We start from the raw sequence: 16,164 nt of genomic DNA, 5'->3' as shown, positions 1-16,164 counted from the left end.
GGTGTGCATCACAGGCTGAGGACCATCACTTGGGAGCTACTATGACTTCCTGGTCAGACTGCCTGGAAGCCTCTTGCCCAGATTGGGTGGATAGTTTTAGTTATATTTTCTGTTATTTGCTTTCTATTTTTTTTTAAAATTATTTTATTTTACTTTATGTGCATGGATGTTTTGCTTGTATGTTTGTCTACCATGTGGATGCAGGGTCCGCAGAAGAAGGCATCAGATCCCCTGGAAGTGGTGTTACATGGTTGTGAGTCACCATGTGGGTGCTGGGAGTCAAATCCTGGGCCTCTGGAAGAGCAGCCAGTGCCTTAACCACTGAGCCATCACTTCAGTCCCCTTTGCTTTCTATTTTATGATACTTTTTCTTGTTTGTTTTTGCGGTACTGGGCCTGGAATCCAGGGCCTTTCGGATGCTTCTCGAGCACTCTGCCTCTGAGCTACATTCTCGCTGTAGCAGTGTCCAAAGTCACATTGGCCATTGGGTGGCCCGAGATGAGGAGGTGACAGATTGGGTAGAGTGGGCTGGAAGAGGTGGACGCTGGTGTGTCTGAGAAGAGGGGACTTTCTGGACCTGATCTCTCGCAGGGGACAGGAGGTAGGACACTGCTGGCTGGAAAGTTGCAGGGAGATGTAGGTTTTGCCGGGTCACTCTGCGTCTGAGGTCTGCTGGGGAGAAGCTTGTCCCCTCTAAAGCACGGAGGGACCAAGGGGGAGCTTGGTCTTATGTGTCTTTTTCAGGCATGTTCATGTTCACATGGCTATGTTTGCACCTATGCTCGTGTGTGTGTGTGTGTGTGTGTGTGTGTGTGTGTGTGTTTGTGTTTATGTGTGTTCACGAGCACACATGGGAGGCCAGAGGTTGACTTTAGAAGTCTTCCTCAAGCTGGGTGGTGGTGGCACACACCTTTAATTCCAGCACTTGGGAGGCATGTGGATTTCTGTGAGTTCAAGGCCAGCCTGGTCTACAAAGTGAATTCCAGGACAGTCAAGGCTACACAGAGAAACCCTGTCTCAGCCCCCTTCCCCTTAAAAAAAGAAGTCCTCCTCAATGTCTCTTCACTATGGCAGTGAGGACTAAATCTTCATGTATGCACGACAAGCAGTCTACCACAGAGCTACCACCTCACTCCACTCAGTATCTTCAATCCGAACACTTCCTTCAGGGTCAGCCATCGTCTACATCATATCCAAGGATCACATGCTTTTCCTCTTCAGGGCCAAGTATGGGCTGGCCTTTCCTCTTTCCCATATTTGGCTGTGAATGGCTGTGCTCATACTCTGTAAAGTGGACAAGGTGCTGTGGTAGCCATTGGGGACCCCACCTGTCCACCCACAGTATGGGCCCTTAGTGGGTCTGTGAGTTTTGAGAGTCAAGGGTTGGGCACAGGCTGAGCAGGGCAGGAAGGTGTCAGGGCTGGGGGACTGTGCTGGGCAGAGGGATCGATCCCTGGTCCTCCCATGGCTACCATGGAGGGCAACAGAGACAGGGACCAGGCTGGGACAGGACCTGTGCTCTGCTCTAGCGGAGGCCTGCGTTTAACACCTGTTAGGCACAGACACACAGGCAGACTGCTCTAAACAGAGGTTTCCTTAAAATAATTCAGCAGCCGGGTGAGGTGGCACACGCTTGCCACCTCAGCATTCCGGAGCCAGCAGCAAGTTAGAGGCCAGTAGGGGCTGCATAGTAAAACCTCGAGTCAAAGAAATAACCCCACAAATCAAACCACTGCCACCCCAAAATGCAGCAAGCCCACCAATGAGGCCAGGCTTTCTCTCTGGGAGCCTGCTCCCCAGAAGCCAGGCTCAGCAGCAGGCAGCGTAACCCCAGTTCTGGCAAGGCAGAGACAGGAGGGTTCTGGGGTTCACTGGCCAGTTAGTTAGTAGAACTGGCAAGCCTAGTGGCCTAGTGACAACTGTATGCCCAGGGCCTGCATACAGTAGGTACTCATTACATGCTGACTATGGAAGTTTGAATAGCTAGGGTCTCCATAGACTCATGCATTTGAATGTGTGCCCCATAGTGAGTGGCACTATTAGGAGGGATGGTCTTGTTGGAGGAAGTGTGTCACTGTGGGGGTGGACTTTGAGGTCTTATAAGCTCAGGTCTGCCAGTGTGACACTTCTTGCTGCCTGCGGATCAAGATGTAGAACTCACAGCTCCTTCTCCAGCACCATGTCTGCCTGCATGCCGCCATGTCCCACCATGATGATAATTGACTAAACTTCTGAAACTGTAAGCCAGCCCCAATTCAATGTTTTCCTTTATAAGAGTTGCTGTGGTCATGGTGTCTCTTCACAGCAATAGAAACCCTGACTAAGACACTCACTGAGCAAGTAGATGGAAGGAGAGAGCTCAGAAATATCTTCCCATCATTCATTAAGTCACTACTAGGCCATGCCCAGAGGTGTGCATGGAACAGAAATGGTCCAGTCTGGAGCAGAAATTCTTGTGAAGGATGTAATGAGCCCTGACCTACAGATACGCAAGATAGCAAGAGTCCTCAACAGGGTTCAGGTGGAATGAGGGATGGGCTTCTTCAGTCAGGGCTTGCTCGGGGATGTCTCTGGAAAGAAGTGTTCTCAGCCATGAGACCTGAAGGCTTAGAGGAGGCTTCAAGGGAAGACCCTGGGAACAAGGGAGGTGGCAGAACCGCAGTCAGCCCAAAAGCCCTAGGCAGCCCCAGTGGAGGGTCTCAATGGAGCAGCGGAGCCGCTCAGCTGAGGAGGAGGTCAGGTCTTTTTGCAGTTCCAGGCAAGTCACGTGAGCATGCAGTAAAATGAGAGGTTGGCTCCCTCAGGCCCCCTCTGGGTGAGACAGTCTGGTTCCAGGACGTCCTGCTGGGTCATCCACTCCTCTTGTTTAGGCTCATTCCCATCCGGGTCTGATTTACCGGTTCCTCTCAGGCTATACCAAGGGAGCTATTTCAGAAACTTCCAAAGGCAACTCAAGCCCTGGCCATCATTTAGGGGAGAAAAAAAAGTCCTAAGTGAGGGACTCAGGCCTGAGAGCCGCCCAGCCCCACAAGCCGGCCGTGCTAAATTTAGCCGCTTTACCTCGAAATGAGGTGAAATTGCAGGTTTCTGGTGGGTGGTGACGAGGGTGGTTGTGGACAGATGAAGCTTTGCTTCCTCTGGCTGCACCTGAAGGCAGAGGCCCAGGACTGTCCCCAGGGTCCCACGGAGTCGGGGAAGCAGGTCCATGTGAAGCTGCCTTCAACTGGTCTGCAGGGTCCCAGCGGTACCGGGTGCCAACCAGAGCCAGGCAGCAAGGGGCAGGACAGAGAAGAGGCTGCCTTGTCTGCCACCAAAGGTTTGGGAACACTATGGCTGCCGTGCCTGCTCCCCTGCCCGGGGTCCAGTGGGCCCTGACTGCTCACCTTGCCTCCTGAAGACAGCTGGCTCCCTAGGGTGACTCAGAACCACCCAAGGGTCCCTCTGCATAACCAGGGCCTCCTCTGTTCCCAACCAGCAGCTTTGGGGTTAATGCCAGCCACAGCAGAGGTCGTTCCATGGGCCAAGGGGTCTCCAGGGCTCCAGTCGCCCACGTTGCTTTTCGTTTTGAGTGCCATTGTGTGCGGTGACCGATGCAAACATCAGGAATGCTAGAACGTTCCCTGGGGCTTGTCAGCTTCTGCTCATGAAATCCCGAGCTGGCCTGTCTTAGTCCAGGGGAGGGAGCCCAAACCGCATCCTCCTTCTCTCTCCGACTTGGGGGGTTGGGGAATGGCTTTACCTGGCTGGCCAGGAGGGGGCGCTGCTGGATGCACAGCACAGTTGCTATGTGGCCCGGGTCCTTCCCAGCTCTGCCTCAGTCTGGGCTCTTCCTTCCCTGGGCTGCTAATTCATGGCTCTTCAGCGCACCTGGGGGGTGAGCACAGCTGGGCTCCAGTGTAAGGGTCAGTGTGCCGGCTCAAGTCTCAGCTCTGGGTTTTCCTGTCAACAACCTTGGAGGAGCGATCCTCTCCCACGGAATGTTTCTTGTTTTCTACTGTTGGTTTGAGACAGGGTCTCAGTCTGTAGCTTTGGCTTGCCTGGAAGTCATAGCAATCCTTCTGCCTCAGCGTCCCGGGTGCTAGAACGACAGCTTCGTTTTCTTTTCTTTTTAAAGACTTAATTATTTTCTGTGTATGTGTGTGTGCCTGAGTGCATGTATACACACATGTGCATGCAGGAGCTCTCAGAGGTCAGTGAGAAGAGGGTGTCAGATGCCCTGAAACTGGGGCCACACGTGATTAGGTGCTGTCATGTGGGAGCTGGGAACTGAACCCAGGTCCTCTGCAAGAGCAGCCAGTGCTCCTAACTGTTGAGCCGTCTCTCCGGCCCCGGCCTCGGTTTTGTTTTTGTTGTTTGTTTTTCAAGAAAGGTTTTCTCTGTAGTTTTGGTGCCTGTCCTGTCTCTGTAGACGAGGCTGGCCTTGAACTCACAGAGATCCACCTGGCTCTGCCTCCTGAGTGCAGGGATTAAAGGCGTGCGCCACCACTGCCTGGCTAGCCTCGGTTTCTTTAAGAGGGATAATAAGAGCATTTGTCTTGGGATAATGGACCGAGGTGGTCCAGTCTCAGGCAGGGAGTGGGCTGTGGGAGTCCAGGGGCACGTCTGCAGCAGGGCCTGGGATGGTCCAGACGGCACTGGTTCTGTGACACAGGTCGTTCAGTGACCGGGGATGTGGTTCAGTGGGTAGAGTAGTGCTTGCCCAGCGTCTCAGGCCTGGGGCTCTGCCACCACATGGATGTGTGTGTGACACCTGTAATCTCAGGAGGCTGCAGCAAGTGGATCGGTCTTAACTACATAGCAGGTCTGAGGCCAGCCTGGGCTACATGAAACCCAGTCCAAAAAAAAAGGAAAGGTGCTGGGCACAGCAATACCCTTTCATTTCCATATTGCTCGAGTTCCTTTAGGTTCTAAAGTGGCTGAGCAAAGGTGACAGATGTAAGTGGCCTGAAAAGACCGATGTCCCATCTAGCCTCCGACTGCTCTTTGCTCACCTTGTCTGTTGGTCACTGTTCTAGGGGCTGTTGGGGTAACGGAGTAGGCTGAGCCCCTCTTTCTTGTAGGTCTGTTGTCTGACGGTGAACTGGGGTCTTCTGGACACCCCGAGTCCACAGAGCCACTTGAGGGACCTCGTCTAGGAGGAGGGCAAGTCCCACAGTCCATTTTGGTGATTGCAGGATCCAAGGATTCTGAGGACAAAGGGTTCTGACCCCAGCCCAGACCTGGAGACCCCAAACAGGAGGCACCCAAGAAAGCTGCCCCAGAGAAGAGGTGGCCAGGGCCAGAGGGGTGGAACTGGCCAGGAAGCCATGGGACCAACTGCAGAGTTAGATGCAGGTCTCTGAGCTGCTGGCCCCTCACAGTGAGATGAGTGGGGTCATAGGACTCAGAGTGCTGGCCTGTGAGGAGCCCCCTCAGGGGGACAGGGGCTATCCCTGGCCTGTGGGACGCCCCAGCCTCCATGGCCCTCACGGGACGGTGTCCGTCACTGTCAGAGATTAGGACTGTTCAGCATCTGGACAGAACCTGAGGGAAGGCTTTGGTGACTCCCTCCTGACTTCCTCTTTCCCTGGCCCAGCAGTGGGAGAAGGAGGCAGCCACCCTGGACCGGACTGATGGCCAAGCCTTGGTAGGTTGGTGACACCCAGTGAAGGAGGGACAGCCTAAGCTGGAGTATTCATAATTCCCACTGTGGCTGACTGAAGCCAGGAAGGGGATGTCAGTGGCTCAAATGCCTCCCGGAAGTGGTACAGGCCAATGGCAAGGGGCAGGGCGATTCTCCTGCGGGGGGGCTGTGTCCCCAGTGACGGTCACACCTGGATGCCAGGTGAGACACATGCACTTCTGGGCTCCAAGCTGGCTTTGTAGCTCCCCACTGGGGTCCATGAAGGCCTTGGCTGCCTCTCCGACCTCAGTTTCCCCTTATCTGTGGAACTGAGCCATCATTTGCTTCTGCTCCTTAGAAGGCAGTGTGGACTGAATTAGGGGATTTATCCCAGGGCTTCATACCTCACATTGCCTCAACTTCCCCATCTGTGTGCCGGAAGCACAGTGGCCTCTGGGCAGCCAGCAGGGACTGAGCAGACACTGACTGCATGCCCCCTTCACCAGATCCTTTCAGGACTCTGGTCCCCTCAGTCAGTTGCACAGTGAGTCATCACACACACACACACACACGCACACACACACACACACACACACGCGCGTGCACACACACACACACCCTTGTACACAGGGAACTCCCAGTGCATCTTGTTCTTGGTTCCTCTGAGAACCTTTGAAGCTTTGTGCTTCAGATGCCTTCCTGTATACAGTGCCGTGGGGTAGGAGGAGACAGGGGAGGTTTGCAGGACTTCACAGGCGTGCAGAGGGGCAGCACGGGCCTCTGAGCCCTGGGAGGGACAGGCTCTAAGCAGAATATGCAAGAGCAGCACTGGGCAGCTGTGGGAGCTGTGGAAAGAGGCTGCAGTGTGATCCAGGGTGTGGAAGGGTAGAGATGCCAGGAACAGGGCTCCAGTACAGGAGAAGGAGCCTCGGTGGGTGGAGATGTCCGTAGGTTGTGTGTGGGCAATCAAGTCCCTGGAATCCTTCGGCTGGCACCACCCTGGCTGAGGAGCAAAGTATGAAACCGCAGCAGCCGAGATTTAGGTTAGATATGAAGAAGTTTCCGACTGTCTGTGCTAGAAGATGCCAGCCTGACGTGCTGTGCTCCCCGGGGATGTGGGGGCATTTTTCCACCCTGGAGATGGCTTGGAAAAAAGAGAAGCCAGCCAGGGCTCTGTGGGCTGGCCTCATTACAGCCTGGATTCGAGACAGGCAGTGGGCCCGAGTTCGAAACAGCCCTTGATGTCTGTCACTTGCTTCAAATCCACTCAGGGCTCCCAGCTACCTCTGCCCAGCTGGAAGGCCCAGATCCTCCCTGGGGGGACCTGACTCCTGGGGACCTGTGTTCTGTGGCCCCTCCTGTTCTACCAGGGGCGGCAGCCCTGCTCTATTTCTGGGTCACAGCTGGGGTGCCCCAGGGCCTTTGCCGATGCTGCTACTCTCTTGTGTGGTGCACTCAGTGTGTCCAGTACAGAGCTTGTATACAGCAGGCGCTTAGTGCTGTCTCTGCAGGGGAGGGGAGAGCAGATGGCTAGCGGTGCTGGGCTCAGGACGGACAGAGCCCTGGCTATGAACCCCATAACTGCCACTTGCCCCAGGCTGCTCCCACATTCCCCCTCCTCATGCAGCTTCGCCCGACTCCTTTGTGAGTGGCGGCAGGACCCGTGTGAGCCAGGTGCTGTTGAAGACTGTCCTGTCATGCTGACCCTCCTGTCCTCTCCTCTCAGGTGACAGCCATGTCTGTGAGGTTGCGCTTCCTGTCTCCTGGGGATGCCGCCGGGGCTGTGGGGACCGTGGGCCGCAGCGCCTCCTTCGCTGGCTTCAGCTCACAAAGCCGGAGGGTCTCGTAAGTGCCATGGGGGTGGGGTGGAGGGGTGCACACAGCTCAGCCCGTGGCCTGGGACGTCAAACTATGTGGGGTGCGCCTGTTCCTGGAGGAACTTGTCATCTCCCACCGGCCTCATCCACATCTTCTCTCTTCCGTAATCAACCTGCTGAACTTATCACCGCTTGGCAGATGAGAAAACAGGGCCCAGAGAGGTAGCGCCACTACGCCAGGGTCGCAGAGCAGAATGTCTTCCCAGTTGGCCTTAGCCTCCTAGGGTGGGGTATGAAGGGATGCTCTTCCTGTTTAGTGGCCTGGACGGTGGGGCCACCTGTCCTGGCTCTGCGACTTCACCTCTCTGAGCCCAGGTTTCCTCCCTTTTGAACGTGGGAGGGGTGTGGCTTCCTGTACGGTTGTTGTGAAGGGGAGCTGACACTGGGCAGGCCGCTGGCTCCAGCTGCTGCAGAGGGGCTGGGGGTGTGGCTTTCTGATGACAGCCGCTGGCTGGACTGTGTGGGCTGGGCCCCGAAGACTAGGCCAAGCCTGCCCCTCCATCCAGTGCTCCCTCCTGTCCTGATGAGTCCCTGTGGGGCCAGAGCCCGACGAGCTCAGGCCCACCAGCCGAGGTCCCATGGTCTTAGCTGGACACTGAACAGGCCCCCAGGAAACCACGTCTGGTCGCCTGCAAGTGCCACAGCCAAAGCCCCAAACAGCACCTGAGCAGACGGGTGAGCAGGTCCCCACCAGCGTGGGTGCAGAGCCTGGCTGGTCGGTCAGCTGATCAACAACCAATTTCCACAATGCCACACACCCACGCTTGTGCTTAAGGACCTCAGCAGTCCCCTCAGACCTCCAGGCCATTCAGTGGCCTCATGACCAAGAGACTCCGGGTCAGCTCAGCCAGTGCGCCAGCCACTCTGGCCGCTCCCCCAGACCCTAGCACATGCTGCGTGTCCTAGCCGAATATTCCTCCCTGGCCAGTTCCTGCTGCCACGGCATGTCTAGGGAGGACTCCAGGCCCAGCCCAGTCAGGTGCCTCACATCCACCCAACAGCCGCCCTGTGAGGCCGCCTGCAGGTTACCCTCTGCCCCTGGCCTGCTCCATCTGAACTCTACCTAGAGGAATGCACCGCCAGGGTTATGATGCTTGCTTGTCTCAGCGGGGCACCTAGAGGCCCTCCTTCCTCCGCAGACGTGAGTGGGGAGAGCCCCAGGCCCTGCCCTGCTTGATCTTCCATCAGGGGATCCAAAGCGAATCAGCTCAGCCATGGCGGGTGCTATGTTGGACCTAGACAGGGTGCAGGGGGTGGGGTGTCCTGAGGGCCTGAGGGGCAGGGCCTTCATTCAGCAGAAGCTGATGGGGGTGATGGGAAGTGGGGGTGGCGAAGACAGCAAGTGCAAAGGTCCTGAGGTGGTGAGGAGCAGCCAGCAGGCTGTGAGGCACGTGGGCTGTGGTCAGAGAGGGAGGGAGCACCGGGGACACATCCTCAGTGTCAGGGACCAGTGAAGGCTTGAGCAGAAGTTCTGGATGGGAGAGAGTTTGGCAGAGACCCATGGTGATTGGTCCTAGTCACTGACTGGGGCCTTGGCGAGGAGAGTGGGTACCACGGAGACACAGTAGGCGCTTCATAAGTGCCGCTGGGAGGGTGCATGTAAACCAGAGGGAACCCGGGCTGTCTCTCAGCTTGTCCATCTCCATGCTGCCTCTGTCTGGGCCTCCTGGGACCTGACCCTGAGGTCTGTGTGTAGAGCTGGCCTAAGAACACATAGCCCGGGACCATCTAAGATGTCTGAGGCAGGGAGGGCCCTGTGTGGTTCAGGAGGAGAGGGGCTGCTGCCCACCGTGAGGCATAGACAAAGTGCTCTTCACAGCCACCTGGTGACAATCACATGCCGTATTCCCACTCTGCTGCTGGCTTTCAGGCCTCAGAACACCACGTACCCATGGGAAGCGTCCCCTTAAGCCCCATTAGAACTGTCCAAAAAGTCCCAAGGGATCCCCAACTCTGCTGCTCCTGGATTCCTGGAAGACAGAGGTGACTTGGTCCTGTTATGATACCTGGGCTCACAGCCATGTCCATGTGCGGCCTGGAGAAGTGAGCCCTGATGCTGTGAGGGCCTGGGTTCCCAGGGCTGCTTGGATTAGCTACACTTGAGATCCTGAGTGGCCCCCGTCCAGTCTCAGCCTGGGCAGTCCCCTGTCTAAGATGGGAAAGGTTGCCTGTGAAGAGGCATAACTGGGTTTTTTGTTTGTTTTAAATTTTATTATTATTTTATGTGTACCGCTGTTTTTCTGCATGTGTGTATGTGTACTACATGTATGCAGTTCCCATGGAGGCCAGAAGAGGGCGTTGTAACCCTGGAACTAGAGTTACAGACACTGAAGAGCCACCATGTGGGTGCTGGAATCCAACTCAGGTCCTTTGTAAGAGCAGCCAGTGCTCTTAACTGCTGACTGGTCTCTCCAGCCCCTGTGTGGTTGTTTTTAACTTCCTTACTCTGTCCATCTCCCGGTGTCTGACACCGGTTTGACCTGGATTGGACTGCAGGCCTCACCTCTGCCTCTGATTCCCGGATTTCTCAACAGGCAGAGACACAGGTGCAGCGGTGAGGGACCACACCAGGGTGGGCTGTAGCTGGGAAGCTTCTCCAGTCCTGCCGGGCCCCTCGGTCCCATAGCTGCTTATAAAATGATCATTCAGGGACTTAATATTATTTACAAACTGTGTGGTCTATGGCTCAGGCTTCTTTCTAGCTAGCGCTTTCATCTTAAATTAACCCATTTCAATTCATCTGCGTTTTGCCATGTGGCCGAGGCATTACTGATCTGCTGGCATCTTGCTTCTCCTTGGGCGGCAGCGAGGCATCTCTCCAGACTCCGCCTTTCTCTTTCCTCTCTCTCCCCTTGGATTTCCTGCCTGCCTCTAAGCTACCTTGCCATAGGCCTAAGCAGCTTATTTATTAACCAGTGGGAACAACATAGACTCACAGTGTACAGAAAGACATCCCCCAGCAGTGGGTAAGGCAAAATGACCCTGGGCAGCCCAGCAGGACCCCACTCAGGGCTGGGCACACCTCCTGCATCCCACCCTGCCCACCACAACTCTGTGACTAGCCAGGGCTTTCTCCCTCACAGACAGAGAATTCATTTGGGGAAGTTATCTGATAGAATTTAGTACTAAGGTGTGAATGATTGCTATAATAAAGCCATTTCCCTTTTCCAGGCTCTGTAGGTGAGAGAGCTGAGTCAGGTGCCAACAGTGACCCGGCAGTTCTCACCAACAGGCACAGCAGTAGCTTGGCATCCAGGGCTGTCTCCCCCAGGACTGTCGGGCAGGTGCCTCTGAAGCCAAGAGTTGGGGTGGGTCATCAAACTTGGCTTTAAGTTGCTCCTGGTGACAGGCTCGAAGACCCGTGGAGCGAAGGTGGAATAGTGTGTTTGAGGCATGCAAAGTTGAACTCGGCATGGTAAGGCTGTCACTGTCCTCTGCCATGGGTCACCAGGCACAGGACATGGCCAGCCTGGTTCATGGGCATGCAGTCAGGAGTCTAAGTGGTCAGTCCAGGGACTGCCCTGCCTGGAGGCTGGGGCAGGTTCAGCACGTGAGCAGAGCCCTGTCTGCTCCAGACCCTGCCCAGGCATGACCAGCACAAGGCTGGGGACAGTCATGACAGGCAGAGGCTGCTGGATTGCTTGTGAGCACTGGGCGCCAGGCTGCACGTGCCTGGAGGCCTGTCTGGCAGGCCTGGGGCTGTTTAATATTTACGGAGTCCTCCTGGAGCTGGTGACACATCCTCCCTCGGAGGCTGCTCCCAGCCGGGTGACATCCCAGCCAGCCATGCAGCGTGTGCAGCCTCATTTCACCATCCAGGCTGCGCAGTGCCAGCCCTCAGAGCCACTCAGAGGCTCAGAGGCTCAGAGGCAGCGCCGGGCTGGGAGCCTCCGGAGCCCGAGGGAGAGGGAAGGGGCGGGCCGAGGGGCACACCGCCCGGGACTGTGGACCCCTGAAGTGAGCTGCAGGTCCACCCAGAGCCACCACCTGTCTCACTGCCCTCTGGCTGCCTGGACTCTCACCTGTCAGAAACCTGCTCGTACCCTTGTCTACAGTGTGGCCCGTTCGTGCCCGAGATGGCAACTCTGTGGAGGGCCCGGTCCAAGAGGTGGGTGATGCGGCCTTGGGGGAAGGGGAGGGCGAGGGAGGCGGGGAGAGGCTTTGGAAAGTCATTCTGCTATAGTCTGTGAATATCAGCACCAGAGACGAAGCCCTGGTGGCCTACCCCTCCAGTCACTGCTGGGGAGTCATGTCTCCCCCCCACCCCCACCCCCCGCCCCCGCTGCCCACCTCGCTTTCTTTTTTCCTTCTTAGCATCAGGTCCTATCGGACAGGCTTGTTCCAAACTTCTCTCTTCAGCTTTGGCACACATGTGGTGCCTGCTGTTTACCAAGCACTGTTTGGAGTTCTTTGTGTTTATCAGCCTGTGGAGCCCTGCCGCCAATCCCAGCTCTGGACCCCATTTCACAGAGAGACAGCTGAAACCCAGAGAGTCTCTGTCACCTCCCAGGGCCACACAGCTTGGCCGTGGGAGAGCCAGACAGGGACTGCACCAGCTGGCCTATATCTCTCAGGGCGTGTGTGTGTGCTTTTGTTTATCTTTGTTACTGCCCTGTCCTGTCCTAACCCCTGGGACAGTGGTCACTGCAGCAGGGACTCACTAAGCAAACGTCTGCCGAGTGACTGTCATGACAAGTCAAGGCCTTATTACCTCCCCTCTACAGAGAGGAAACTGAGGCTGAGGGGGTTCAGTGCCCAGAGCTGTGGGGCTGGGGTTTGAATACAGGGGCTGAGTACAGGACAAGGTCTCGGTGGCTTGGTATGTGCTGGGTTGTCAGCCTCAGGGACTCCGGGCGTGGGTTGGTCCCAAAGCAGGGTGACAAGCAGACCTGGCCTGAGTAAACTGCGTGCTTGTGTTGTGTCTCCCACATGTGGAATGCTCAGCATCTCACCCGGCCAGAACTAGCCTGGTGACTTTTCTCAGGGCTGAGGAAGGAGCACAGACATGTCCCTGGGCCCCGCCCCCTGCCTGGCTTGCTAGCCCACAATCCTCTGCCTCCCCGCTATAGATTGTGACCCTCGGGGGACCCAGACCCCCAGGGGCTGCTCGGTGAGCTCCTATCTGGACGGACAAGCCCTGAGCTCCTGGTTTTTAAAAGTGCACTTGAGATGCTGAGGCAGGAGGACCACTGTGAGTTTGAGGCTGGCCAGGGTGACAGAGTGAGTTCACATCTAAACAAGAAAGGACAATGAAAAAAGGCCCAGGGACATTAGAAGGACCCCAAAAAGGCCATGTCTTCAGTGTGTGGGTGACCCCCGAAAGCCCAGAGCTAGTGAGCCCCAGAGGCAGAGGGCCATATCATGCCCTTCCAATAGATGAACCCATCTATATCTTACAATTGTGCAGATGGCCTCTCATGCGGCTGGGGCTGGCCTTGAACTCTGTGCTGCTAATAACTCCCTTGGATTCCCTAGGCTCCTGCCTCTACCTCCCCACACTGGGATTAGAGGCCTGGACCCCAGGCCTGGCTGTGCCTTTGTTAAAGCAGGGCCTCACTACACTGCTCCTGTTGGCTTTGAACTCCTGAGCTCCTAGTCGTTAGGGCCACAGGTGTGTACTCACATCCTCAGTGTGGCCTGGGGACCAGCAGCATAGACGGGCTTGGGAACGGGGCAGAAATGCAGAGTCTCAGGCCCCCTAAATGCCCTGTGTTGAGGAGGGTTTGCAGTCTTGAGCTGACCAGTCTGTAGTGAGTGACCATCCTGTATGCCATGCCTTGTCCTGTGCCCCATACCCTGCTGGGTCCTCCTGTTCCTGGAGCAGGGTTTGGGACTTGGCCCTTCTACCCACGGGTCTCTGTTCTCCAGCCCCAGGGCCACAGCCTTCGCCGCGTCAGCGTGGCACCGTGAGCTGAGCATCGATTATCCAGGCTGCCAGTGCAGGAGAGCTGTGGCTGGGATGGGGTTGTTCCCACCGGCTCAGATGTACAGCGCACCGACTAATGATTGGCCTTCATGCGCCAGTCACAGAGCTGGGTCTCAGCTTCCCTGTTTTACAAAAGACAAAATAGAGGCTTGGACGCGTGCTAGCACGACACACACACACACACACACACACACACACACACACACACACACACACAGCACGCACGACTGCTTTAATTAAAGAAGGCAGAAGCTTAAATAAACTGTTACCCTTCTGCTCAGATGCCCAAGGCCACGAGTGATGGGTCTGGATGGGGGCGGGTCTTCCGCTCCAGGCTGCCCAGGACCATGCTCCCCTGACCTCAGCCATTGGCTGCTCCCTGCCCCTGGTCTGAAGGCTCCAGCTTCCTGGAGTGGATGGAGCTGGTGAAATGGCCTCCTTGGCATCCCTTTGAGAACCAGCTTTGTGTTGGTTCCAGACACAGCTGCACCAGGTTTCTTCTGAGATTAAAGCCCCAAAGCTGGAACAGTGAAGACCACCAGGAAAAGTCTGAGGAGGGCTGAAAGAGAAGCTGAAGGCTGTACGCCCAGTCCTCCGGCCTCTGAGGGCCAGTGCACGCCCAGTCCTCCGGCCTCTGAGGGCCAGTGCACGCCAGTCCTCCAGCCTCTGAGGGCCAGTGCACGCCAGTCCTCCAGCCTCTGAGGGCCAGTGCACGCCCAGTCCTCCGGCCTCTGAGGGCCAGTGCACACAGACACACGAGACCTCTTCTCTTGGCTGTGTTTTTGTCGCTGTGATAACAAATCCTGATAAAAAGCCACGCAGGGCAGAAACGGCTTATTCGGCTCACAGTCCCAGGTCACAGCCCATCACCAGAGGGAAGTCAAGGCAGGAACCCGCGGCAGCTTGTCACCTCTCTTCCATAGCTAAGAGCAGAGAGAAATGCATGTGTGCAAGTTAACCGCTAAGCTTTCTCTGCTCTCACGCAGCCCGGGGCCCCAACCCAGGGAACGGTGCCGCCCGCTTTCAGGCTGGCTCTCCCCACATCAACGGAGGCCATCAAGACAATGTGCCCACTGACCGCCCTGATTTGGACCGGCCCTCCCTGGGACCCGGTTCCCATGAGAGCAGTTTGACGGTTACCACTAACCATCACCACCCCTTTCTCTGAAGTCCACAAGTGGAGGAGCAGTTCTGGGGGCTCTCCGTGGGGGGTGGGCACAGGAGAGGTTGCGGATGAACAGGTGCCTGCACCCCGCAGGAACCCTGGGACTAGGACCACCCCCCCCCACTACCGCTTGTGTGTGTGGAGCGGTCACTCACGGAGTCCGGCTGCTCCACTGCATCCTCCCCGCGAGCTCCTTTCTTTTCTTTTTTGAGACAGGGTTTCTCTGTGTAGCCCTGGCTGTCCTGGCTGTCCTGGAACTCACTCTGTAGCCCAGGCTGGCCTCGAACTCACAGAGATCTGCCCGGCTCTGCCTCCCGAGCGCTGGGATTAAAGGCGTGCGCCACCACCGCCCGGCAGAAGCTTATTTCTGTTACTGAGTTTGTAACTGCTCTCTTCATCCTCAAACCCAGGCCCCCCATTTTCCAGATGAGGAGACTGAGGCTCCAGGAACCCCAGTTTTCTGAAGAGCACACAGCTTGGAGGTGATGGAAGTGGAACCCAGCCAGCTGTCCTGACTCTCTGTCCCCTCCCACAGAAAGTCCATCAACAGGAACTCGGTGAGGTCACGGCTGCCGGCCAGATCCTCCAAGGCTTATGGAACACTGCGCAAGGGCTCGCTCTGCCTGGACCCCCGGCCGCAGCAGGTGAAGAAGATCTTTGATGCTCTGAAGAGAGGCCTCAGGTGAGAGGGGAGAGACAAGCGGACAGACAGACGGCAGTACTGAGGAGTGCGTCAGGTGGTGTAGGTGCTGTGGAGGGACACTGGTGAGGTAGGCAGGGGGTCAGGCATGGTTTCAAAGGGACCGCTCCAGGCAGCCTCACCGCAGCACGGCCACAGGGGAGGAAGGACATCCCTTGGGGATAATGGCAAGGCCAGAGGTCTCCAACCTCGGGGGCCCTAGAGCAAGAGATGCAGGGACACAGGGCGACATCCGATGGACAACGGCACAATGCTCCAGGGCCATGCGAGCTGTGGGGGCCTTCACTATTCATCTCGGGAGAGCTGGGAGCCATGCTTCTGTGGTGAGGGGGGAGGTGATCAAGCTTTCAGGCCTGGGCTTCAGTTTCAGTCAGTAATGGGCTGGTGGTGGACTCCTGGCATGTGGTGGGGACTGGGGAGGGGGGTCAGGACCGGTTTGGAGTCACACTGGGGAGGATGTGGGGGTGCAGGCGTGGGAAGGAGACAGATTTGTCTCTGTTCTGAGCAGGGGTAGATATCGCTGGGCTCCAGCCCTGTGAGTGCCGAGTGTAGCTTGAAGAGGGCACTGGTGTCCCAGTTAGGAGACCCGGCAGGCCAAGTTGGAAGGGAAATATGAATAAGCCCATCTGGGTCCCTCCTCTGGTGGGGATGTCACTTAGTAAACTGCCCTGGATAGGATAAACCTGGGGCGGGGGCGGGGAGAAAGAGAGAGAGGTTTCCACACCATGGATGGGGCAGGAACGGTCACAGCTGGCGGGGACACACCTTGGCCCCACAAGAGAATGACCTCTGGAGACATTTTCCACATACAGTGGCACCTAAGTCCCCAAATGTCAGAGCAGAGAGGCACGCCCCTTCTCCGCCCTCTCTCGAGACTGCTCTGACCCAAGAAGA

At 56.7% G+C, this 16,164-nt stretch overlaps 1 protein-coding gene across 3 annotated transcripts in view; it reads left to right on the top strand.

Moving 5' to 3' along the window:
* Positions 1-16,164, top strand: part of Ripor3 (RIPOR family member 3) — a 75,047-nt gene that overhangs the window by 39,659 nt on the left and 19,224 nt on the right. For 2 of the 3 annotated variants that reach the window (XM_028868581.2, XM_037205575.1), the window contains exons 2-3: positions 7,329-7,447; positions 15,106-15,252. In XM_028868581.2, coding sequence (XP_028724414.1) covers positions 7,338-7,447; positions 15,106-15,252 — 257 coding nt within the window. In that variant the 5' untranslated portion in view covers positions 7,329-7,337. Of the gene's footprint in view, positions 1-7,328; positions 7,448-10,408; positions 11,588-15,105; positions 15,253-16,164 lie in introns of those variants that run through there. The other variant, XM_037205574.1, reaches the window with a different exon arrangement.

Source organism: Peromyscus leucopus, chromosome 4 (genome assembly GCF_004664715.2).
Source record: "Peromyscus leucopus breed LL Stock chromosome 4, UCI_PerLeu_2.1, whole genome shotgun sequence".
Lineage (NCBI taxonomy): Eukaryota > Metazoa > Chordata > Mammalia > Rodentia > Cricetidae > Peromyscus > Peromyscus leucopus.
The sequence above is the reverse complement of the archived record's forward strand: the minus strand, read 5'-3'. Positions and strand labels throughout refer to the sequence as shown.